The following is a 26,298-nucleotide window of genomic DNA, read 5'->3' on the forward strand; positions in this document are numbered from 1 at the left end:
GCACACGGTTTGAGTTAATATGTTAAATCTAAAAGGAAGAATGGTACAAATAAAATGTTTATGAGGTGGGAGATTTGTAGCAGACCATGGCAACCCAACACTCAATTTATTGCAGATGTGACAACAAGAGCATCTCCAGGAAGAAGTGCTGCTCCCTCTCAAGGGGGTGCAGATCTGAAAGCTGTCCTTATGCCGTTAAAGTGGACAGACTGGAACTTGTTTACAAAGCTCAGCCTCAGTCATGCACGATACCCATTAAGGAATGGAGAAATGGTCATTTAAGAATACTCTCATTATACATGCATGCATGAATGAATCTGTATAACTGAGTGACTTAGCAGATATTGTTTTGACTTAGAGGAAATGATGACTTTGTGATTTCAAATATAAAGGGAAGCCCTTTATAACAGTTCAGTTGAGTCACTCAGTCATGTCCGACTCATTGCGACCCCATGGACTGCAACACGCCAGGCTTCTCTGTCCATCACCAACTCCCACAGCTTGCTCAAACTCATGTCCATCGAGTAGGTGATGTCATCCAACCATCTCATCCTCTGTCATTCCCTTCTCTTCCTGACCTCAATCTTGCCCAGCGTCAGGGTCCTTTCCAATGAGTCAGTCCTTCCTAACAGGTGGCCAAAATATTGGAGCTTCAGCTTCAGCATCAGTTCTTCCAATGAATGTTCAGGATTGATCTCCTCTAGGGTGGACTGGGTGGATCTCCTTGCAGTCCAAGGGACTCTCAAGAATCTTCTCCAACACCACAGTTCACAAGCATCAATTATTCAGCACTCAGCTTTCCTAGTCCAACTCTCACATCCATACATGACTACTGGAAAAACCATGGTTTTGACTAGATGAACCTTTGTTGGTAGGGTAATGTCTCTGCTTTTTAATATGCTGTCTAGGTTGGTCATAGCTTTTCTTCCAAAGAGCAAGCATCTTTTAATTTCATGGCTGCAGTCACCATCTGCAGTGATCTTGGAGCCCATAAAAATAAACTCTGTCACTGTTTCCATTGTTTCCCCATCTATATGCCATGAAGTGATGAGACCGGATTCCATGATCTTTGTTTTTTGAATGTTGAGTTTTAAGCCAGCTTTTTCACTCTCTTCTTTCACTTTCATCAGGAGGCTCTTTAGTTCCTCTTTCCTTTCTGCCATAAGAATGGTGTCATCTGCATATCTGAGGTTATTGATATTTCTCCCGGCAATCTTGATTCCAGCTTGTGCTTCACCCAGCCCAGAATTTTGCATGGTGTACTCTGCATGTAAGTTAGATAAGCAGGGTGACAATATACAGCCTTGATGTGCTGCATTCCCTATTTGGAACCAGTCCTTTGTTTTGTGTCTGGTTCTAACTGTTGCTTCCTGACCTGCATGCAGATTTCTCAGGAGGCAGGTCAGGTGGTCTGGTATTCCCATCTCTTTAAGAATTTTCCACAGTTTCTTGTGACCCACCCAGTGAAAGGCTTTGGTATAGTCAATAAATCATAAGCAGATGTTTTTCTGGAACTCTTGCTTTTTGTGATGATCCAATGGATGTTGACAATTTAATCTCTGGTTCCTCTGCCTTTTCTAAATCTAGCTTGAACATCTGGAAGTTTTCAGTTCACATACTGTTGTTGAAGCCTCACTTGGAGATTTTTGAGCATTATGTTCCTAGTGTGTGAGATGAGTGCAATTGTGCAGCATTTTGAGCCTTCTTTAGCATTACCTTTCTTTGGGATTGGAATGAAAACTGACCTTTTCCAGTCCTGTGGCCACTGCTGAGTTTTCCAAATTTGCCGGCATGTTGAGTGCAGCACTTTCACAGCATTGTCTTTTAGGACTTGAAATAGCTCAGCTGGAATTCCATCACCTCCACTAGCTTTATTTGTAGTGATGCTTCCTACAGCCCAGTTGACTTTAGATTCCAGGATTTTTCACTCTAGGTGAATGATCACACCATCGTAGTTATCTGTGTCATTAAGATCTGTTTTGTAGAGTTCTTCTGTGTATTCCTCCCACCTTTTCTTCATATCTTCTGCTTCTGTTAGGTTTGTATCATTTCTGTCCTTTATTGTGCCCATCTTTGCATGAAATGCTCCCTTGGTATCTCTGATTTTCTTGAAGAGATCTCTAGTCTTTCCCAGTCTATTGTTTTCCTCTGTTTCCTTGCATTGATCACCAAGGAAGGCTTTTTTATATCTCCTTGTTCCTGCAGTGCAGGTGGGTTTTTTACCATTGACCTATCAGGGAAACCCAGCCCTTTATATACACATATGTATATATTGTGGGGCTTCATGGGTCGCACTAGTTGTAAGAAATCCACCTGCTAAAACAGCAGACACAAGAAATAAGGGCTCAACCACTCAGCTGGGCAGAGCCCTGGAGTAGGAAACGGCACCCCACGAGCCACCGAGCACACAGACATGTGGGTATATCTCATATACACACAACTGATCCTGGAATAGCACAGACTCAACCTGCACAGACCTACTTATACTAAGATTTTTTAATGGTAAATTCTTCAGTTGTGGATAAAGATCCCCTAGAAAGTTATATGCAGATTTTCTACTAAGTGAGGGTGTTCTAACCTCAATATTGTTCAAGGGTCAATTGTAGATTGATAAATAGATGAAGAGATAGATGGATAGGTAGAGGGATAGAGAAATAGATCAATAAATATCTAAGTAAAGAAATAGATAATCTCACTGAGTTGTCTAGTATGAGAATATCTCACAAAGTATAGTAGCTTCGTATCCCAGCCATTTAGAGTTTGCTTTTCAACTAGTTTGGTGATGCTTGAGTCACTAAGTCATATCCAACATTGACTGTAGCCTGCCAGGCTCCACTGTCCATGGAATTTCCCAGGAATACTGGAGGTGGGTTGCCATTTACTTCTCCAGTGTGTCTTCCTGACCCAGGGATCAAACCCACATCTCTTGTGTCTCCTGCGTTGGCAGGTGGATTCTTTACCTCTGAGCTACCTGGGAGCTCCTTCTCATCTACTTTGCTCCCTCTTTTATCTTTCAGTTTGGTGGCTAGTTTTTCTCACGCTTACAAATACACAGATTTTATGGTTTTGCTATTCCAGACAGCCGTTTACCTAAGACCATTATTTTCTCCTTTCTTTTATTTATTATTTATTAGTTTGTTGATTTATTTTACTAGCACTCATATAGTTATAATAATTTGGAACAAGTGTAAAGGAGAGGTCTGTAAACTGTCTGTAAATCTTCTCTAATGTAACCAGTAAGAATCTAAAGTCCTTGATGCCACAGACGTTTTCTATGTTGTTTAGTACTACATTCCTGGTTCTTGGAAGGAATGGAGCCTGTCAAAAAGAAGTCACCTGATAAACATCCGTTGAATTAATGAAATAATAATAATTGCATGTAAATTATTTCCCCAGCTCATCCTTTTATCCCATTTTGTCCCAGTTCTTTCCATGTGCTCCCTGGAACTTCCTTTTCAAGGTGAATAATCAATGCCTTATGTTCTCAGAGTCTACATCACTCATGCGTTTTTGTTTTTTACCAAAATTAAACTATATGTGGAGGTTAACAGCAGAGATTCCCTTTCTCCTTGTACTATCCAAGGGAGAGGTAGCACCAAAACTGTCCTTTGCACCAGTCCAAGCCCAAATGACTGCTTGTCTATCCGTAAGTGAAACCTGGCCCATGGAGAGGCTCACCACTGTGGACTCCCCCCATTGCTGACTTGTCCGCCTTTCGGTCTCCCTTCTCCTCACTCATGTACATCATCACTTGGATCTGTGTGGATGATGCACCCAGGAATCCAGCTTCACATTTCTTGTTCTCCTTAATGTGAAAGACTTGAGTCCACTTTTCTTTCTCAACAAGCCCACACAGCCCCACAAGTGCAGATCACATGCTCCACCTTGTCCTTTATCGTCTCCTGGGATGAGAGGTATTTTGCAGAAATGCAAGACTTTCATCGTATTCTGAGTCAACAGTTGCTTATCTATTTCCTCTCACACTTATGTTCCCACCACAGCTTCCCTCCTCAACCCCAGAGAGATGACTGGATTCTTTACCCTTTTATTTAATTCTAATCTGTCCCAACCTGGACTTAACTTCTTCCCCAACCAGAATAAACCAAGACCCAAGTGGTACTGTACTCATTAGGAAATTTTATTTAATTTTTTTTTTTGCTAGAAAATCCAAGCTTTTAATGTATTTATTTTTATTGAATATAGCTGATTTATAGTGTTGTGTTAGTTTCTAGTGTATAGCAAAGTAATTCAATTATACATATACATACATATATATGTGTGTGTGTGTATATTCTCTTCCATTATGGTTTATCCTATGGTACTTAACATAATCCCCTGTGCTATACAGTAGGATCTTGTTGTTTATCTAGCCTATATAATATATATAGCTGGCATCTGCTAATCCAAAACTCCCAATCCTTCCCCCCTCCATCAGTTTGGTAACCAAAGCCGGTTCTCTACAGCTCTGAGTCTGTTCCAAGATGCATTCATTCGTGCCAGATTTTAGATTCCACATGTAACTGGTATCATATGGTGTTTATCCTTCTCCGTCTGACTTACTTAGTGTGATCATCTGCAGGTCCATCAGTGCTGCTGTTAATGATGTTTCATTCTTTTTTATGGCTGAATAATATTCCAGTGTGTGTGTGTGTGTGTGTGTGTGTGTGTGTGAGTACACACGCATACACGCTCAAGTGTGTGTGTATCAATTCACTTCAGTCACTCAGTCGTGTCCGACTCTTTGCAACCCCATAGACTGCAGCACCCCAGGCTTCCCTGTCCATCACCAACTCCCAGAGTTTAATCAAACTCATGTGCATTGATTCAGTGATGCCATCCAACCACCTCGTCCTCTGTTGTCCCCTTCTCCTCCTGCATTCAATCTTTCCCAGCATCAGGGGCTTTCCAAATGAGTCAGTTCTTCACATCAAGAGGCCAAAGTATTAGAGTTTCAGCTTCAGCATTAGTCCTTCCAATGAATATTCAGGACTGATTTCCTTTAGGGTGGACTGGTTGGATCTCCTTGCAGTCCAAGGGACTCTCAAGGGTCTTCTCCAACACTAGTTTAAAAGCACCAATTCTTTGGTGCTCAGCTTTCTTTATAGTTCAACTCTCACATCCGTACATGACTACTGGAAAAACCATAGCTTTGAATAGATGGAAATTTCTCGGCAATGTAATGTCTCTGCTTTTTAATACGCTGTCTAGGTTGGTCATAACTTTTCTTCCAAGGAGCAAATGTCTTTTAATTTACAGTCACCATCTGCAGTGATTTTGGAGATTCAAAAAATAAAGTCTCTCACTGTTTCCATTGTTTCCCCATCTATTTGCCATGAAGTGATGGGACCGAATACCATGCTTTTAGTTTTCTGAATGTTGAGTTTTAAGCCAACTGTTTCACTCTCCTCTCTCACTTTCATCAGGAGGCTCTTTAGTTCCTCTTTGCTTTCTGCCCTAAGGGTGGCATCCTCTGCATCCCCGAGGTTAACTGATGTTTCTCCCGCATGTGCAATGGTGAAGAATCCACCTGCCAGTACAGGGGTCCAGAAGACAAGGTTCAATCCCTAGCTTGGGAAGATCCCCTGGAGTGAGAATGGTAACCCAACCCAGTGTTCGCCCAGAAATTTCCATGGACAGAGGAGCCTGGGGCAGTCCATGGGGTCACAGAGAGTCAGATACAACAAAGTAACCACACACACAAGGCAGATACATACAGGCCACACCCTCCTTATCCATTCATCTATCAACGAACATTAAGGTTGTTGCCATGTCTCGGCTATTGTGAATAATGTTGCTATGAGCATAGGGATGTGTGTATCTTTTCAAGTCATAGTTTTTCTGTATATATGCCCAGGAGTGGGATTGCTGCATCATATGGTGGATCTATTTTTAGTTTTCTGAGGAGCCTCCATACTGTTTCCCATAGTGGCTGCACTAACTTACATTCCCCCTGATAGTGTAGGAGGGTTCCCTTTTAGGATACATTATTTACTTAAAAAAATAATTTTTTCCCTGATGAAGTTCATGACAGTTTTCACAGCACAGAGAGCCTACTGACCTATGATTTGGGAATAAATGAGTTGGGCAAAGAGTAAAAGTCACTGAGTTTGGTAGCTAGGCAGTCGCTCCTCTTTGGCTTAGAGATGCCCGTCTCCAGGTGGAAAATCAGCCTTGGCATTAGTCACATCACCTTCCTTACCCTGTCTCTGCCATCACAAGCTCTTATGGTTTTTCCTCCTGCATCAGAAGCTGTTTCAAAGATAATTCAATTATTTAGAAATACTTATTAAGACAATATAAATTTGCTTAACTTGATCTTGCAAATCCTCTCTAATTCTTCCTTCTCATTGTCCAATCTTCGCTTTTCATTGTGTATTTGAGGGCAGGAGTGGGTCATCTCATTTTCTCCTGGGCTAGCTATGAGTATATCCTTTATTTATTCATCTTTTAAAAATAGTAAATAGTAGATTATCCCTTACAAATGCATCTGGAGCCGGGACATTTTGCTTTCTAAATCTTGAACGTCATTTCTTCCACTGTGCCGTCATCATACTGGAACTTGCCTTACCATCTTCCTCATCATGACGAGGCAGCAACATGCCCTTCATCTAATTGTAAAGCTAATCATGTTGCATTGTTTCCCACTCTAAGGGGAATATTCTCCCAGCACTCTGTCCAATGTTTTATCTTTTAAGAATAGAATGAATTTATTTAAACCCTTTAATTTAAAACTGTACCTTTCTCTTTACATATTATACATCTTCCTTTGCAGTTGCTAATTCTCAAACCCTACTTTTCTCCTGTGAAAATATCAGGTCTTTAGGATGAATTATTATAAAGAAGCATCTATAGACCTTGTTTTATTCTGTCCATTTTGCTTTTGTTTTACCAATAGAATCTGAATATTTCGCTTCAGCTATGCCTCCCTGGTCGTTATTCTCCTGTTGTTGAAGGGGGCCGTCTCTTCCATACCTTCTTGCCCCTAAACAGTGCCCTTATGATGACTTGTTTTACACATAGCTGGATCGAGGAAGCCAAAAGATGGAAAAAGACAAAATCCTCCCTTCATTCCATTCACACAAATCTGTGGTTCCAAAGTTAACAGCATTCTGGTAGTCTCATGGGAGTTTTGTTCATGCTTATCACTCATTAACGACTTACAAGCAGGTTAAAAGCAGCTACGATTGCAACTTGTTCAGAAACCAAAACCTTCTCCCTACCCCATCAAAGTCCAAGGGTAAGCCTGCTACTAATGCTTAAATAAATATTTTCTCAAGAGTCAAGCTCTGTTAGATGGTCCCCTCTTAAGATTTTCCAATGCAATGACACAGTAATGAGCTCTGCCCCCTCCTTTAAATATTTGAAAAACTTGGTTTAATACAACATCTACATCTACTAGAATAAAGGGTGCCTTTCCCTGTTACCCTGGAGAAGGAAATGGCAACCCACTCCAGTATTTTTGCCTGGAGAATCCCATGGATGGAGGAGCCTGGTGGGGTTGCAAAGAGTCAGATACGACTGAGCGACTTCACTTTCACTTTCCCTGTTACAGAGCACAGAAGAAAAGCCAGTGTTTTACATACATGTGCAAAATCAGGTTGCTACTAGGGGTATACAGATAGATCACTGAAACAGCTTCCAACTACTACCATCTAAAGAGACTTTAAATACAGAACTTTAAATAAATGTCATTTTTTGTATAGTTATGCCTCAGCAAGACCAGCAACCAAAAGTAGCACAGTTCAGTGCTCCTGCCCTAAGATATCAGCTGGTAGAAAGCCTGCTTATCCAAATAGCAAGACACCTCATCCAGTCGTGTTGGTGTTTATTTTTCAACCAGGTGGTCTTGGAGAGTGTATCCAGGTAGTGATGTGTAAAGAAGTTTGATGTTCTGTAAATGATGGACTGGTATGTTTTTAAATGGCTGCAATATTTGACTATATTTTGTTTCCAAGCTAAAATCAGTGTGGCCAGGCTTTCACGTCAGGAACTATCAATCCATCTCTGCTTCAGCATCCTCTGAGATTCTTGCTAAAAAGACAGCTCCCTGACACCACCTGGATACACTGTTTTAGTCAGATGAGACTCAGTTATTCTGATTCAGCTGGTCAAGACTGGCGTTTGACCACTGAAGTATTACCTGGGGACTTGGGGGTCAAATGTCTGTTTTAGTCTTGAGTCCACTATGTCTTGAGGTTGCTTGTTGTCTGTAGACTTCTCAGCTGGAATGAGCAGCATTTCATTGAAGTCATTGTCTTTGTTGGGCTTCTTTGCAGAAATGTCAACACAATCCTGTTTTCATGAGAGGTGAAGTGTATGACTCTGTTAATTTTCAGTTAACATAGCAGCATTCCAGGCTCTTATCAAGACTGCTGAGTATTTTCCTAGTTATGAATCTTCAGTCAGCAATATTGGATCTCAAAAAAGTTACAAGCCAAAGCAAAGCTCATTCCTCCCGATGATGTTAATTTGGACTTAGGTATAAATATACTTCCAAATGGCCGTTTAGAAACTGACTGGAGATAATTTGAAGATAATTAGAACTTAGGGAACTCATATATGTCCTTCACATATCAAATCCTATGACAAGAAACAGTATCTTTAGAGAATTTTCTGTAGGATATGTAGGCTTTTTTTCCTTCCAGTTAAAATGAAATACATCATTATATTATCCTCAGGTGGAGTTGTATTCCTTTATTTCATTGTGTGTATGTGCCAGTGGATAGGTAGATAGATTGACAGATAAAACAAATTGTAGATTTGGGTCTTTAATTTGGGAATTTTCTTCCTTGTTAGCACACAAGCTATATGAAGTCAGGAATTGGGTTGTATTCATAAGATTTGTATGCTAGACACTGGTCTGAGCAGTCCCTCACAAGATGCAGGCACTCAGTAAATCTTCATTGAGGGACTTCCTCAGGGGTCCAGTGGTTAAGACTTTGTGCTTCCCATGCAGGAGGCCCAGGTCCACCCCGGTCAGGGAAGTACATCCCTCATCCCACAACTAAGAGTTTGCAAACCATGACTAAGACTCAGTGTGGCCAAATAAATAAATTAAAAAATTTAAATAAACCTTCATCTACCAAATCGCTAGATGAAGAACCCCTGTCCATCCTTGTACTTTATCTCTGAAAAATGTTAGCAGCAATATGATACATCCTTCAGGAAGGAGAAAAATATTTTGCTTATCACCTACCTAAACATTGTTCTAATATGAAGACCTGACTCTTTGGTGAAGACTCTGATGCTGGGAAAGATTAGGGCAGGAGGAGAAGGGGGCAACATAGGATGAGATGGTTGGATGGCATCATTGACTCAGCGGACATGAGTTTGAGCAAACTCCAGGAGGTAGTGAAGGACAGGGAAGTCTGGTCTGCTGCAGTCCATGGGGTCACAGAGTCAGACACGACTGAGTAACTAACAACAACAACAAACGCTGTTCTAAGGATATAGAGATGAAAAGGATTCAGTCCCTACCCAAGGAAGCTAAACCTTCTGGGAGAAAGAAAATAAATCAAGTTTAAAAATTGCTTTCTAGGTATTAGATATTAGGAGAAAACGTCAGCTTTCTCCAGGGAAAAGAGGCTTTGGAAGAAAAGGCTCCACTGTTGTTGGAAGGCAGAGCTGAGGAAGGCATTCTGAGCAAAAGAGACAAATCCACAATGACGTAGTCATGGAGCAGCGTGAACCCTCCAGAGAACTGCACTTGATCTAAATGAAAGGAAATGGGAGCCCACAGCAGGAAACGGTATTAAATGGGTGGGAAAGTGTGGATAATAAAAGCCTTTGGTTATATTCAAGGAAATCGGAAGCGTGTTATGTAAAGAACAGTTTGGGAATTCTATCTCAAGGAGTGATATGATTAGACTTAGGTTCTTCAGAGTATATGAACAGTCTGTAGCTGGAGAATCTGAGAGCCGCACATTGTTAAGTTTAATTCTCAGATCAGTTTCTATGCATCTATTGATCCTGAAGAATAATGATTGGATCTCATCCAAAGTGGTGGCAATGGGACTGGAAAATAAACATTAGATTTAAATATCCAGGTGAAGATTTGAAGGGAGAGAAGATCACGTTTATGTCTATTTCTATTTATAATAAATCCCAGTCACCACCCATTTTTACAGAAATGAGGCTGTTCCAGTAGCAGTGGTGCTTTAAATGCATATGTGAAATTGTCCTCCCCTCCTTCTCACACTTCTGAAATACGGTGATCAGGGAGGCAAAGGTAGGTGGGGTTTCACACTGTGAGCTGTCCTCTGAATCGTTTATGCCCAGCCAGTGACCTCCACACACACTGGCACAGGTTGCATCCTGTATCCAAACACTGCTGACAGCCCTCTAGACTGACAGTCGGGACTCTGCCCTCACTGGGACCACCGCCCACTCTGTACAGGGGCTGGTGGCCACCTTGCCCTGCAAGGATGATCAGTTAAGACACGGGTGGCTCAGTAAATAATCAACTTAGAATACAGTTAAAACTGAAATGACATTATTCATTAAAAAAACATTAAAAAAGAGAACACTTCAAGAACAAGAAATGGAAAATAGTTTGGGCCTCCCTGGTGATTCAGATGGTGAAGAACCCACCTACCAATTCAGGAGACATAAGAGACATGGGTTTGCTGGAGAAGGGAATAGCTACCTACTCCAGTATTTTTGCCTGGAGAACCCCATGGACAGAAGAGCCTGGTGGGCTACAGTCGGTGGAGTTGCAAAAAAGTTGGACATGACTGGAAGACTAACACACACACATATATGTAAAAGAAACACTGGGTATTAACATGTTGCTGCTTATAAAACATGATGACAAGAAACTAATTTTTGAGTTTTAGAAATTAAATGTTGGGGAAATTAAATTAGGAAAAAAGAGAGATTTTGGATAGAAGCAGACCAAGGTTTATGCTGATAGGAGAGAGAGAAGTGAAAAGGTAGACTTTAGAAAGTTGTTTGATATTTGCAATAAGTCCGTTTGAGAAGTGGGAATTTTCTAAGGAGCACCGAATGCTTGAAGGCCTGGTAAAAAATGGTGTTATGGACTGAGTTGTGCCCCCCCCCCCCCACCAGAAAATACATATCAAAGTCATAACCCCCAGAAGCTCAGAATGTGACCTTATATGGAGATAGAGATTTTGCACAAGCAGTAAAGATGTGGATTTTTGCTTGGCCCTAATCCCTTATGAGTGGCGTCTCTATAAAAAAGGGAGATTTAGGGACAGCACACACAGGATGATGACATATGTGGGTGAAGGCAGAGACTGAAGTGATGGTTCTACAAGCTGAGGACATCAAGGCTAGTGGATAAGCCATTGGAAGCTAAAGATTCAACCCCACAGCCCTCAAGAGGAACCAGCCCCACCTGCACCTTGATTTTGGACTTCTGGCATCCAGAATCGTGAGATAACGCCTTAATGCTGTTCTAAGCCACTCAGCTTGTGGTGCTTTGTTACATTAGCCCCCGGATCACTGCTTTGTGTTTGGAAGTGCCTGTGCCTGCTGAGAGTGTGGAGGAGCTGCTTTGGAAGCCGGTTTGAATGTGTCTGAACCAGGTAGCCTATCTCACAGACCCACCCCCCAGCCCAGGGCCTCACCCATCTCCTCTGACCACTGTTTGGGAGACACTTGGCTCACACAGATCTGCCAGCTTCCTACTCCAAGTCTTCTGTCCTGCCCCTGGAATTAGGCCTGTGCCCTCTCATCAGGAAGCTATGCTTTGGGTCTTCCCACGGTTCTCCATCTGGCTGTTGACTCCAATGACCCTTCACCTGGTCCTACCTACACTGACATTCTTTCCCAGTTCCTGAACCCCTAGCAGGGTTGAGTACTCATTGTTCACATACTGGAGGTTGAGAAGCTCATCCCTCCCCCAGTGCCTGGGGCTCCACCCCTGGGACAAAATCCACCACGCATAGAAACATTTTTCCTTGTGAAATAAACATTTCTACTGACCAGTACTGCAAAGTGAATGCTTTGGATTGCTTCTTTCATGTAAATCTCTCTATGAAAGTTCATGAATGACATGTGGGATGAAGCACAAATCATTTCCATCCTGGGCTTACCATATTCACACAGCATGAGTGGTGAATATTTTTTTATACTTGGAATATTTTTATACTTGGAAGTATAAAAAACTTTGGTTGAAAGTAGAAGTTACCAACAGCAATGCCAGAAAACATAGTACTATAGTTGTGGAAGCAAAATCATTTGATTTAGAGGTTGACGTGCTCAGTGTATTTTAGGATCACAAGTAGAAAGCATCTAAGGCTATCAAAAAGTGTGAAAAAAAGGTCCTTAGCTTGAGTTTTGGAATGGGAGGCAAGGATGTGAAGCCAGGAGAAAAATGGGAATAAGAAAATCACACAGGACTGAAGGGTATGCTGAAGTATAAGAAGATAGAAGGGGGAACAAGATTTGAAAAGAAAGGAGATTGTGTGCTTGGGAGATGTGGTTGATGGTAACTGTCAAAGATGGGTATATAAATATAGTTTCAACCCTGCATTCCATTTGTGCACGGCTACCTTGGCATCATTCCATCTGGAAGTGGGGGTCTGTGTTTCCTTCCCTGGAAAGTAAGCAGAACTTTGCAACTTCCTGGGCCAATAGGATGCAGGAGAAGTGATGCTGCATGATTTCAAAGCCAGACTCATGAAAGGCCATGACAATGTCTGTCTGAATGTCTCAGGACACAGGCTGCAGGAACCCGGAGCTGCATGTAAGAAGCTGGGCTGTCCTGAAGTTACTCTCCTCGACCTCATCGAAAAACTACGTAGAGATAAAGTCTGTGTTTCAGAAATCCTAGCTGTTCAAGGTCCCCCAGTTTAGGCTCTAGACAAGTGACAAAGAGGTTTTCAAGACCAACCCTTTAAAAAAACTGTCTGAGTGCAACCTCAGAGCACTCCTGAGCCAGAACGACTCAGACAAGCCATCCCCACTTCCAGATGCGCAGAAACAGCAAGGGACAGTAAATAATTATTGCAGTTTTAAGACACTATGCTCTGGGATGATTTTTACATACTAATAGAAGAAATAATGAATTGGAAACATAAAGAAAAATGTCAGGGTCAGGAAAACGGGGGTTGCAAGGAACTTTTGTGTATTAATTTTATATCCTTCATCTTTACCAAATTCATTGATTAGTCCTACTAATTTTCTGGTGGCAGCCAGTTATATTACAGATGTGACCCAAAAAGTCGTTTGATTTTTATTTGCACTCAGGAAAAGCGTTTTAGGGTAGAACAAAGATAATCCAATACCTTTGATCCCTCTCCCTTGACCTCCCATCCTTCTCCAGATACTGTCTGAATTTTCTGCTTCATTTTATAATAAACTTCCTTGAAAAAGGAAATACCAGTTACCAAAGATTATTCTGCTTTCACTTTACCCTGAATGCATCTACCTCCAAAATATTCCTCTTATTATCACAAATGACCCTCACATTGCTAAGTCAGTAACCTGTCCTCATTTTATGAGAGTTATTGGTAGTTCATTAAATGCATATCTCTGAGATATTTTAGACTACTGCAACTAAGCACATATCACAATAAAGCAAGTCATAATTATTTCTTGTTGTTGTTTTCCAGTGCGTATCAAAGTTATGTGTTTTGTTTGTTTATTGTCTGCTTATTTTTGGCCACGTGGCGTGTGAGATCTTAGTTCTCTGACCAGAGGTAGAACCCATGCCCCCTGCATGGGAAGCATAGAGTTTTAACCTCTGGATGCCAGAGAAGTCCCAAAAGTTATGTTTATAGTATATGGAGTCTGTTACATGTTCAACACCTTTATGTTTAAAAAATTATGTACATACATTAATTAAAAAATGCTTTATTGCTAAAAAATATGGTGTACCGGGGAATAGAGAGATTCAGGGAGTGAGATGTTATATAATGTCCATATGTATGTATGTTAAAAAAACCTAAGAAATATAGCCCAATATTTGCATGTGTTACCCATCTGTAGTAGGATCACTGTGATTTTTTCCTAGACATTTACAATCAGGAAAAAAATGACAGATACTGTTAATGTTTAAATTATTAAAAATGTATACAAATATGGTAGCAATGAAGTTTTAAAGGTAATAAATAAAGAAAAAACTTTTAAAGGAAAGAAAAGACAGCTGGTAATAAAATAGTGACTATCTCTGGGTGATTTAAAGAAAGATATGTTTGTTTGTTGTTTTTCAAATGATATGCATAAGGACCAAATTCTTTAAAATGAAAAGAAACTGTACCTTGTAAAGGAAAAGAAAGTAATTTAAATAGTATAAAAATGTCTCAACTGGTCTCAACAGCATATTAAAAATTAAAAGTCCTTGTAGGTTATTGCTTGCCATCTCTTTCTTTTTCACTTTTTTTACTGCAGTATAGTTGCTTTACAATGTTAATTTCTGCTGTACTGCGAAGTGAACAAACTTTATGCATACATGTACTCCCTCTTTCTTTTGAATTCTCTTCCCGTTTAGGTCACGGCCATCTCTTTCAGGGTGTACCTTTCTTCCATACTTTCACAGGGAGACTGACCTTATGAAATCATCCAGTGTAATTCAGCAAAAAGCTTCTCCTGTCCTCCTTCAATCACTCATCTCTCTGGAGGGCAATCTCTGAGCAATAGATGACCACATTTCAAAAAATACCACTTCCCAACATAAAGGAAGAAGGTATTAAACTTATGCATAAATGTATGTTGAAGTAATCTGGTAGCAAAAGGTCCCTTCTCCATTTAATAACAAATTGCTGAATCAACAGATATATAACCGTTCCCATAATGGTTGGAATGTGCAATAGACTCTGTGATTAACATGAAACTTCAAGCAGAGCACAGATACCAAGTTAAGAAACAAAAATTTGAAGGAATTAAGTATGTTTTTCAATAGTTGGTCTGGATTATAGTTTTTAGAGCTGTTACAAATTCCTGAAAAATCAGACTCTACTAATAGAAGTTCTAGAACAATTCAAAAAACAGATACAGAGCCACTTTTTTCATATAGGAATAATAGCTCTTTACAGATAAAATCTTCCATGGAACACATTTTTGTAGGAAAATACATAATTTGGCCCTTATATTAGTTTGATTATAAATGATGTTCTACTCTGGCTATAAATTATCTGTGTCAAAGAAAAAATATTATTATTATGTTATAGTTACACTATTTCCCAAGAGCTTGGAAGAAATATTCCCCCCCAAAATTAAAAAGAGGTCAACAAAATACAGTCACAGAGAGATGTTCAATTTTATTTAGAAGTAGCACTGTGAGACCACTGAGATGCTTATGATTGAGGAGATTCATTTACCCAAAGAAAGCAAGACCACATTATCATGCAGTGATACATGGGGACTAACCTAACTTGATGCTGTTAAATATTAAGGCCATACAGATTTAATTATAGATCTAATACCCTTTAATCAAAATTTCTTTTCATTTCTTGGCTTTTCCCTATTGACATTCTACGTGAAAAAAGTACCCAGGCCAGCAGTTAGATTTCTTTTCATGAATAAAGACATTGGCAGTGTGATTAATATTTGCATTTCTCAGATCCTTTTCATTGTTAATAAAGTCCTAAAAGATGGATCTAGTCTTGATTCCATTAGACGAAGTGCCAGAATTGTACTACAGTTTCTCCCAAGGTCATGCTCCTGGTGGAGCTGTTTTGATCTTCACAGGGACAGCCAGTTTCTTCACTAGTGACACATGAACACAGTTCATAGGAACTGTTGTTCCTTTTTTTTTTAATTACTTTTATTTTATATTGAAGTATAGCTGATTTACAATGTGTACAGCAAAGTGATTCAGTTATCCATACACGTATATCCACTCTTTTTTTAGATTCTTTTCCCATATAAGTTAGTACAGAATATTGAGTAGGAATTCCTATGCCTATACAGTAGGTCCTTGTTGATTATCTATTTTATACATAATAGTGTTGTTTCATCCTAAAGTTTAACTTCTTCAATGGATAGAATTCTATCAATGAACACAATTATATGGTTTTTCTAGCAATGAATTGTGAGCCAGTTGCCCAGGTACCTGGGAACAATCACCCAAGCCACACAAACCTGAAGCATGGACTCCTCCCCACCTTCCCCTCCTCCGTTTCTAAAGGTCCCCGCATCCTGTAAATTTCAAATCCTTAACTTTTGAATCTACCATCTCCTCTCCATTGCCACTATTTAGTTCAGGTCTGAACCACGTCTCTCCTAATCTACTGAAACAACCACAAAACACACCATTGCCCTGTTTCCAAACCATCTTCCCTAGCATCGCTGAAGCAGATTTCAAAATCCTGACCCAGATGTTTAAACGTCACCAGCAGTTTTCCTCTTCTCTGTGGATAAACTCTGGCCTCCTTGGCATAAAGGCTGCCTATCATCCAGTCATTTGTCTGTTTTTCCCTGCTCACTATGAATTTCGCTGAAATTAGTTCACTGGAGTGCCCCTCCACGCCCTGGAGCGGTCCTCCCAGGCGCGTTTTCACACTGTGTCTCTGCTTCTCCCCATCCTGTCCCCACCCTGCCCTGGCCACTTCCTACCAGCTCATTAGCAAGACCAGTTCACGGTGGGTGAGGTGACTTAAGTACATCATCATGTTGACCTATTTTTTTCTTTCCTGGTGAGACTCTCCAGTAAAAGACATTGAAAGCCTCTTATTTTACCCTGAATACTGAATGTCCTCATTAATTACTAAATGTCTTAGAACACTGTTTACAGACCTTGTAGCCAAGGAACTCATCACTCTATTTATCTATGTGCGCTACATGTTATATATTATATATTCTATATTCTGCATATAGCCTCTTCCCAGAGCTCTCAAATTTAGGTTAACTCCAAATCTGAAACTGACTAGAATTTTTTTCCTCCAGAAACGGGCATCTTACACAATCTTAAGTAGACAAATGCAAATTTAAGGGCAATGTAGTGGGATATTTTGGGGGGGGGGGGGGAGAAGGGTGGTTCAAATGCCATTAAACACAAAGTAGTTATCTATGCTCCAAAAACAAATGTCTTCCAACATACAGATTTTTCTAACTCATTTACAGTATTTTTATTTTTTAATAAGTTTTTCTTTCTTTCTTTTTATGGTTTATCTGATCCATGAAACTAGGAGCCTTGCCTCAGTTTTTGTTTTTTTCAAAAAGCTCTATGTAGGCTTTAGTAAGTTTTGGTTGGATAGAAATCATAGTATTTTTTTTTTCCCTGTGATAAGGTTTGAGGTCTAGTGCATTTTATTTAGCAGTTATGAGAAAGGATTCTTTATGTGACAAAAAATTGCAGTTAAATGAGATCAATGATTTTTTAGCAGAATTTTATTTATTTATTATTTTACTTTTGTCCGTGTGGGGTCTTCGTTGCTGCCTGGACTTTCCCCTAGTTTTGGAGAGCCGGGCTACTCTCCCGCGGCGGGGCTCAGACATCATCGCGGTGGCTTCTCCGTTGCGGAGCGCGGGCTCCGGGTGCGTGGCTCCCGCAGCGGCGGCACGCGGGCTCCGCTGCCGCTCCCGGCTCTGGGGCACAGGCTGAATCCTTGTGGCGCACGGGCTTAGCTGCTGCGTGTCATGTGGGGTCTTCCCAGTGCAGGGATGGAAACCGTCTCCTGCATTGGCAGGCGGATTCTTCCCCACTGAGGCACCAGGGAAGCCCGAGATCAGTGATTTCTGAGCACGAATTCTGAGGTTTTGGGGTGCCTCTCTGGCAGCTGTGGATGGTGAAGCCAAGCCTCCTGACCAGCGCTTGAGACTTCCCCCCCGCCCCAGATTTCAACCAGAACAACTCTGCTTCCTTCTGATTCGTTTATTTATTGACGGCATTTTATTCAAAACACAATACATGTTAAAATCACGCACCCATTATCATTGGAAACTACTGAAGCTGATCTTTTTACTATTTTCTCTCATCTTAAAACTGTTCTGATTCAACTGCCGCTTTCCACTTCCATAAATAATTGAGTTGAAGGCACTGTTTATTCATCTGGGGGATATACATTTGCATGGGAGCAAAACTGTGTTCTAATTTTTATTATACTCTAATTTAAAATTCAGCACTTCTTGTGCTGTATTGTCACAAAGAAAATCGCAGATATTTTTACACAGTTCTACATTAATGGAAAAATTTCAAATTAGCATCTAGAGTCATCGCTATATTGAAATTACAGTCTTATTAGACCTGCCTGAATTTTGATATTTGCTCTCCTAATAAAGAAGTGCATATATTACTCTGTCATAAATGTGTTTAAATTATTTTGACAAATATGTTTCAATATGATTAACTTCTTTTATAATACCTTTTTTCCAGTCTTCATGGATTTAAAAAGTTATCTTGGAGTACAGTTGATTTAGAATGTTGTGTTAGTTTCAAGCATACAGCAAAGTGACCCAGGTATACATACATATATATCATTCTTTCTCAGATTCTTTTTCCATATAGGCTATTACAGAGTATTGAGTAGAATTCCATGTGCTACATAGTAAGTTCTCTGTTGAAGTATTGCTTTTTTAAAAAAGTACATATATATATGCCTTTAAAAATACTCCTAGGAGGAGGTGTAGGGAGAAAGGAACTTGATGGCACAATAAAATGCTAAAAAGACCCTGCTTTAGATGGTGACGCAGCTGACAATTATTATTTTGAAATAAGCGAGAATATAACCACAGATGCTTTCTCTACCTGTAGGCAATAGCCCTCAACAGCTGTACCTGTTTGGAAAAGATTAGCACCATTCTCCTGATGCCCTGCATTCAGTTCTGCATACGCTCCACTCCAGAAAGTCATAACTAACCTTCCTTGAACAGGAAATTGTGTTTTGGTGTTCTTTTCTTTTGTTCCATCAGTTTATTTTTCTTGTTGCAGTCCCACATAAATTTAACATTTATATGTTTTACTGTGTGTTTTTCTCCTTCCCAAGACCCCTTCACATGCTGCTTCTAACACCATAGTTTCCCCTGGTGATGCCTCCCTGTCCCACCATCAGTTCTGTGGGTTAAAGAGGGCCGATTCCACTGCCTCTGTGATACTGGGCACCCAGCAGGACCAGTGCCTCTTGGCAGGCATGGGTGTGGGAGCATCTAGAGGAGATGGTATTCAATTCAGGAGAAAAAAAAAAAACACAGAGCTGTTACTTAGTCAACAAAGGTCCATCTCGTCAAAGCTGTGGTTTTTCCACTAGTCAGGTGTGGATGTGAGAGTTGGACTATAAAGAAAGCTGAGTGCCAAAGAATTGATGCTTTTGAACGGTGGTGTTGGAGAAGACTCTTGAGAATCCCTTGGGCTGCAAGGAGATCCAACCAGTCAGTCCTAGAGGAAATCAGTCCTGAATATTCATTGGAAGGACTGATGCTGAAGCTGAAACTCCAATACTTTGGCCTCCTAATGCGAAGAACTGACTCATTGGATAAGACCCTGATGCTGGGAAAGATTGAGGGCAGGAGGAGAAGGGGCAACAGAGGGTGAGATGGTTGGATGGCATCACCGACTTGATGGACATGAGTGTGAGCAAGCTCCAGGAGTTGGTAAAGGACAGGGAAGTCTGGCGTGCTGCAGTCCATGGGGTCACAAAGAGTCGGACACGACTGAGCAACTGAACATCAACAGTGGGAAGAGGCCCACTTCCCACTGTGCTTGTAAGAGAGAAGGACGTGGGCTGAGGGCTTGACAGCCTCTCCCACCGAGAGGAAAGAAGCTGCCTGTGGATGGAGCTGACAGACAGGAGGGCAAAGCCTTCAGACCTTGGAGGTTTAAGACCTATAGGAGGTCAGCTCTGCACCCTGATTCTCCAACTCCTGAAACCTCTTTGAGGAAGTCATCAAGGGCGTATGACTGTAGTTTGACCTGTGACCTGGACCTGGGCAATGGGAAGATCCCCCACCCTCACCCCAAATGTACATTGTATCCCCGGTCCCCACAGCAGGGCCATTCTGATGGGCACAGTCTTGAGAGAACTCTCCGAGGCTGAGACCCTCTGGATGGAGCACATGACTGAACCCAGCTAAGGCCTCTCTATACACTTGTAAGATTCTGGCAGGTGAGTGAGGGCATGTAATTGTCTTTGTCCCACCCAAGACCACTTCCTTCTATGTAGGTTCCCCTGCATATTAAATCTGACATCCACCAACCTGGAGTTATCTGCCCCTCTATTCACATTCTTCTTGTCTTTTGTATAAGAGGCCAGTTTGCAAACCAACAGAGTCACTGAATCCCTCTTGAGCTTAAGCCAGTTTTAGTTGGCTTGTATCATAAAGAATAATCATCTTGATAAAATTTGTAATACAAGATTAGTGGCAGTGCCTTTTAAAAGAAAGTAATTGATTGATTTTATGATGCTATAATTACTTGTTAAATAATAATTGTCTTGTGCAATATAACTGGCATTTGTTAATTTTTTGTGATATAAACCCCATATGCCTTCTTAATATTTATAGCAACCATGGCTACCATCAGCACATTTTATAGAGTAGTAAATATAATGATGTCTGATGTAAAGTTATTTACCTACATTTAAGGATAAAGCAATTTTAGTTTGCTGGACTCCAGAGTCTGTATTCTTCCATCAGGCATTCTGAGAACAAAATACGCTATTCCGTTGTATGTGTGTGTATAACTGTATAACTTTACTGTAAAACAGAGATTGACCCAACACTGTAAATCAACTATACTTCAACTTTAAAATATATGCTATAACATATCTTGTGTGTAAATTAAATGCGAGCAATTGCAACCAACAACTCTCCCACTGTGCATCTGCAAACACACAAATACTCCTCCCCCCCTCACTGTAGTCAGTTATTCATACCCATTTTTTCCTAGTTTCCTGTTTAGCAGCATGTTTTATTTCCTAAGTGTCCACTACAAACAGGTCTCAGGCTGTTTGAAAAGTGGAAGCCTCAGGCTGTCCCCAGGTAAATGATTGTGAGGAACAGTGCAATTAAAGTAATGTCAGATCAGTGATGCCTGTCTAGTCCATTCAGGTTGCTATAACAAAATACTGCAGACAGGGAAGCTGACAAGCAACAGGAATTTGTTTCTCACAGTTCCGGAGGCTGGAAGTCAAAGATCAAGGTGCCAACACAGTCATGGTCTGATGAGGACCATCTTCCTAGTCCGTCGCTGACAAGTTGTCACTGTGTCCTCACAAGATGGCAGGAGCAAGGCTCTCTGGACTTCCCTTTCTAAGACACTAATCTCATGCATGAGAATTGCGTCCCATGAGTTGTGTAACCTCCAAATGCTGTATCTATTAATACCATCTCCTCTTGGGTTTAAGAGTTCAGCCTATGAGCTTGGGGGGTCACGAATATTCAGACCATGGCAATGCCTCTCATTAAAACTCAGACAAAAACAGTGTCAAGTGGCAAATACAAGTGGATGATACCTTTCCAGGGGATGAGAAATTTCTGCATAATGGTGAGGAGTCATTTTATAAACATTGTTCTATTGGAAGTGTGAGAGGAACTGTAACTGAAACAACCCAAGTTTTAAATGCACTGGAGTTTGGAGCACCTGTTAAGAAAGATGAGGTAAGCTGGTTTGATCCTAGTGGAACTTGAATTCCCCATATGTTTTCCTGGGCTTTCTTTATGCCTTTTATCCTTTTCCCTGTCCTCAAAGACATAACATTGCCTGAATGATGCAAATTAATGAAGTAGAAACTGAGCATGTTCAAGTGTCTAGGAGCTCTGGAGTTATACTTGAGAGTTTGTATACAAAACAGTTTAGTATTCTAGTTGAAGGAGAAAATAAAAGCACCTTTTTCCCTGAATGTGCAGAGGATGTATAATTTCTTAGTATTTGGCTCTTGTGCTTTCTTAGAAGCATAATATCTGAGATCAGTACACTCAGAAGAAAATAATTGAATTTGGACCTAATTAGGAAAGTTCACAGCTCAGGAAAGATTGGTGAGGAAGTGGTGACAGGAAGCCGCCTTGAATCAGGGATGCTTTCAGAAAGCACGAGCAGAAACCAAAGCTTTATTCTGGACAGTTACTGTTAAGGAGGTTGTTGGAAAAAACACATCTGCTCTTCTTGCAGGTCAACAGCCCCAAGTTGGCCACCATGATAGTCTTCATTTTCTTCGGTAAGTGAATTATTCTTCTGGTTTTTCTGAATTCATAACATCAGTTCTTTGTCAATCAGATGCTGTCTCCAGTCACTTAAATATCAAGCTATGAAAGCTTTATAATATAAAGTATTAATTACAAATTTGTACTCTAATATAGATTGTTACTTTTACAAAAATGTATACCTACTTTTACTCATTTATAACTCTATAGAAAATGCACAATGTGAGAATTGCATTTACCACTCAGATTTTTTCATATATATATATATATATATATATACTAATCCAGTTACTTCAGGTAATTGATTAGGATTTATAAAATTTACATATATATTAGGGCCTTTTAGAAATGAAACCTTCTGGTATTTATTTACAAGTTATAAGATGATAAATTTCATAATATTATCCATTTTTCTTTTAATTTACATTGAAACAAGATCCATTCAGTTTCCCTGATTTTAGATGTTAATATTTAATAAATAGGTGACTGTTCATAGAGTAACACAACATAACCTCAAATGCTTCACATTTCAGTTAATTTTTTAACACAGAGATAAAGTGTGAGCTTATCTCTGTAAAAATAATGTATGCTTAAAGTGGAATCTATGCAGAGCTACTTGGCATACATGCGATAGGAGAAGCTATTATATATTCATCAGCATGCAGTAGAATCTACAAACTGAATTCAGAAAAAGGGACAGTTATAATCATAGATGATTATTGATACTTCACTAATTAAAACAAAGCCAGTACATTTTCTGGTTTCTTTCTGCCAGCAGATATTCATGAATAAAGGCATACTTGTGGGCAACAAGAAAACAAAGATGATTATTTCAAATGTGTTGAAAATGAAAAAGAGTCTGAATAGATTTAGTCAAAATTAAGGCAAGAAGGAAAGGAATCTTTTATATATTTATGTATTTTCAGGTTTGGAGGAGTAAATACTAGTTATTCAAAATTTTGCTCCTTGCACTGATTTCTAAGAATGTTTCTTATTTCTATTATTTATAATAAGGAAAAATCTAGAATACTTTAATCTTTGAAGATCAGGCAGCAATATAATGAGATACACAAAATATATTACAATCTCATTATGCACCCCCATATTCCTGCCCTTGAAAATACAGTGACAGCTTCCTGTTTTCAACTTTCACTTCTAAATTAACCTTGTCAGTAGAATGCAAGAAATCTTATCTAACACTTAGGGTCAAAATTATGCTATTTAATAGGATTAACCAATATTTCCCATAATGCATTCTTTGGAATATTTATTCAGCCTCAAGATTTTAAATAAATCTTGTGATGCCAGAAAGTTCTGCAGCCAAAGAAATGTGAGACAGTAAATTTTTAAAACAAAGCATTTAATATCCTAATGAGTCTTTAAGAGTGTGAAAAAATGTGCACTATTCTCCATCTTATTTATTTTTAAATAGAACCTGTTTTTCACTTGGCATTTCAAAAGGATCCTTGAAAACTCCTGTCTTAAATATAGAGCCACAAGTCCTAGTCCACAATGGATAAGGCTTTGGAAAATTTATTACTTTGATTCTTATGGGCCAAATCCTTGAAGTGGTTTTCCTGCTTGATCCAGTATTTCCTCTGAGTGGAAGATGTGAAAAATCATGTAAAACAATCAAATTGTTATTCAACTTAGAATTTTAAATATGGAAGAAAATAAAACACATGTGGGAAATATAATATGTAGAATTCATTAATGATCATTGCACTGACATATCAGTGAGATTTTGATAATCTACTCAGGAGACCATCACCTATAAGTTTCTTGAGAGAAGTAGTCCCAAGATACAATGATCAGTGGCAAATAAAGGTGTAGCTTCTTATATATTGAGTTTCTGACATAAAATCCTTACTTTAGTATCTTTGGCAAGCTGGAAAGAAACAAGTAACATTGGTACAGAATGGAAGAGGCGCTATTTCTCTTTCTTCAGGTTTTCTTTTTTTTTAATTTTTTAACTAATTTATTTTAATTGGAAGCTAATTACTTTACAATATTGTATTGGTTTTTGCCATACATTGACATGAATCAGCCATGGGTGTGCATGTGTTCCCCATCTTCAGGCTTTCTAACCTAGAATAGAAACTTGGCTAGGTGAGGTTATCCATGAACATACAAAAACAGAAAGCTGATATGTCAATTTCCACTCCAGCCCTCAACAAGAAAAATGTGACCAATCCACACTCATGAGCCTAATCTCCAAATGCAGTGACTCAGTCAGTAGTACATATGATCCAAACAGTTGCCATGGATTCCCCTTAGAAGAGGTTTAGAAAAAGGTAAGATTAAAAAAAAAAAAGATGTTATGGCTTTACTTGAAGCCTATAACTCTATGCTGTGACAGGTCATTCATAATTACCATCATCTTTTTAAAAATTCATATAATTTTTTTGCATAATTTATTTTTTTATTTTTTATTATTTTTTTTCATTTATTTTTATTAGTTGGAGGCTAATTACTTTACAATATTGTAGTGGTTTTTGTCATACATTGACATGAATCAGCCATGGATTTACATGTATTCCCCATCCCAATCCCCCTCCCACCTCCCTCTCTACCCGATCCCTCTGGGTCTTCCCAGTGCACCAGGCCCAAGCACTTGTCTCATGGATCCAACCTGGGCTGGTGATCTGTTTCACCCTAGATAATATACATGTTTCAATGCTGTTCTCTCGAAACATCCCACCCTCGCCTTCTCCCACAGAGTCCAAAAAAAATTCAGATAATTTGACTCTGATGAAGACATAGCTTTTAGGTCTCTTGATTACAGCTAATATACTGTCTTTAAAACTCAATTGTAATTTCCATATTTTTCTATGGATTGAGTAAGCAAGTGTCAGTTTGTATGCTTGCAGAATCAGTTTAAATAATTGTTACAATACATTAAATTAATGTTGCTACTTTCTTAATACTTTTAAAAATTTGCTGAAACCTTTTCTCTTCTACCCAAAATAACTTGTAAATATCTGAAAGGTGTCATTTTTATTAAATACTATCAGTTATTTGTGTATAACTCATCCATAAGCAGCTATTTAAGTTGGTTAAATCAGCATGCATTTATTGAATATATGTAATTCATCATTGCATTGATGATGGGCATACCATTGTGAATTATTCCTAATGCCTGCTGAGTAAAATCCCAGAACCCAGTGATAAAGGCAAAAATGTAAATATACACTTTCCTTACAGAGCAGTAAATTCTATAGCTGGGAAGGTCCCAAGATTGTAGTGAAACAGGCAAGGGATGTTAAATTCAATCTGAATGCAGGAAAGGGGTATTGAATTTAGGAACAGTTTCCATAAAATTGGTAGTTATTGTGTTGAGTCCTAAAGGACCAAATAGGCTTAGTCCAGAATTAAAAGAAAAGCAGCATCTGGTAGTGACTACACAGTAAATGCTCAGACGAACAAGGCAGCATTTAGCATTTGAGAAACTATAAATGCTCAAGGATATCTAGATTGCACATGATGAAGAATATGAGAGTCATGCTATGAGGACCCATTCAGAGGAGGAAGCAGAGAAATGACTGGACTGGATGGTGCATAAGGCAGAGTAAAGGGTGTGAAGAATTTTCCTGAATAAGATGAAGGCAGACTGACTATCTGATGAGTTGTTCAGTTCACAAGATGAGAATCACTGATCTATGTAAGAGTGGATGTGGGAGCGTGAAATTGAGGCTAGAAAAGGAACCTATCATGAACTCAAGCTTCCTAGTATGGGTGCCATTGTGGATGGTGGAATTGCTAATGAAACAGGTGGTCCAACAGATGAGGAGGACAATACCGATGATAGTATTATACGGAAGTGTGTCTGGAACATTTAGGTGGAGAAAACAGCATCTGTGACTAAAATATTGGAAAATAGCAAGATTGCATTAGATATCTGAGAATCATCAATCTTGAGATTTCAGTAAAAACCATAAGTGAATGGAGGTGTCCATGAAGAGCATGTAAAATGAGAATGAGAAAAGTCTGAGGACAGAACCTAAGCTACAGATACACTTTAACAGAAAAGTAAGAGGGTCCTGGGAAGAACACCATGAGCAGAAAATATCAAATGAAGAAGTGGCAAGAGAATTAGAAGGGAGGGTTGCCAAAAGAAAAAAGTTTCAAGAACAAAGTGACAACAAAATTCCCAATGATAAATGCAGGCAAGATGAAGCCTTTAAACTATTAAGTGCATGTTATGGAGATTATTTGGGAGCATTTTTCAGAACAGTTTCAATGGAGCAATAGTCA

The 26,298-nt window shown here is 39.5% G+C and overlaps 1 protein-coding gene across 1 annotated transcript in view; it reads left to right on the forward strand.

Moving 5' to 3' along the window:
• The first annotated feature begins 22,036 nt into the window (after window positions 1–22,036).
• Window positions 22,037–26,298, forward strand: part of GFRAL (GDNF family receptor alpha like) — an 86,238-nt gene continuing 81,976 nt past the window's right edge. Inside the window, 1 exon segment of the mRNA XM_020878265.2 lies at window positions 22,037–22,058. Within this exon segment, the coding sequence (XP_020733924.2) occupies window positions 22,037–22,058 (22 nt within the window).

The sequence above is a fragment of the Odocoileus virginianus genome, chromosome 27 (genome assembly GCF_023699985.2).
Source record: "Odocoileus virginianus isolate 20LAN1187 ecotype Illinois chromosome 27, Ovbor_1.2, whole genome shotgun sequence".
In the NCBI taxonomy this organism is placed as follows: Eukaryota; Metazoa; Chordata; class Mammalia; order Artiodactyla; family Cervidae; genus Odocoileus; species Odocoileus virginianus.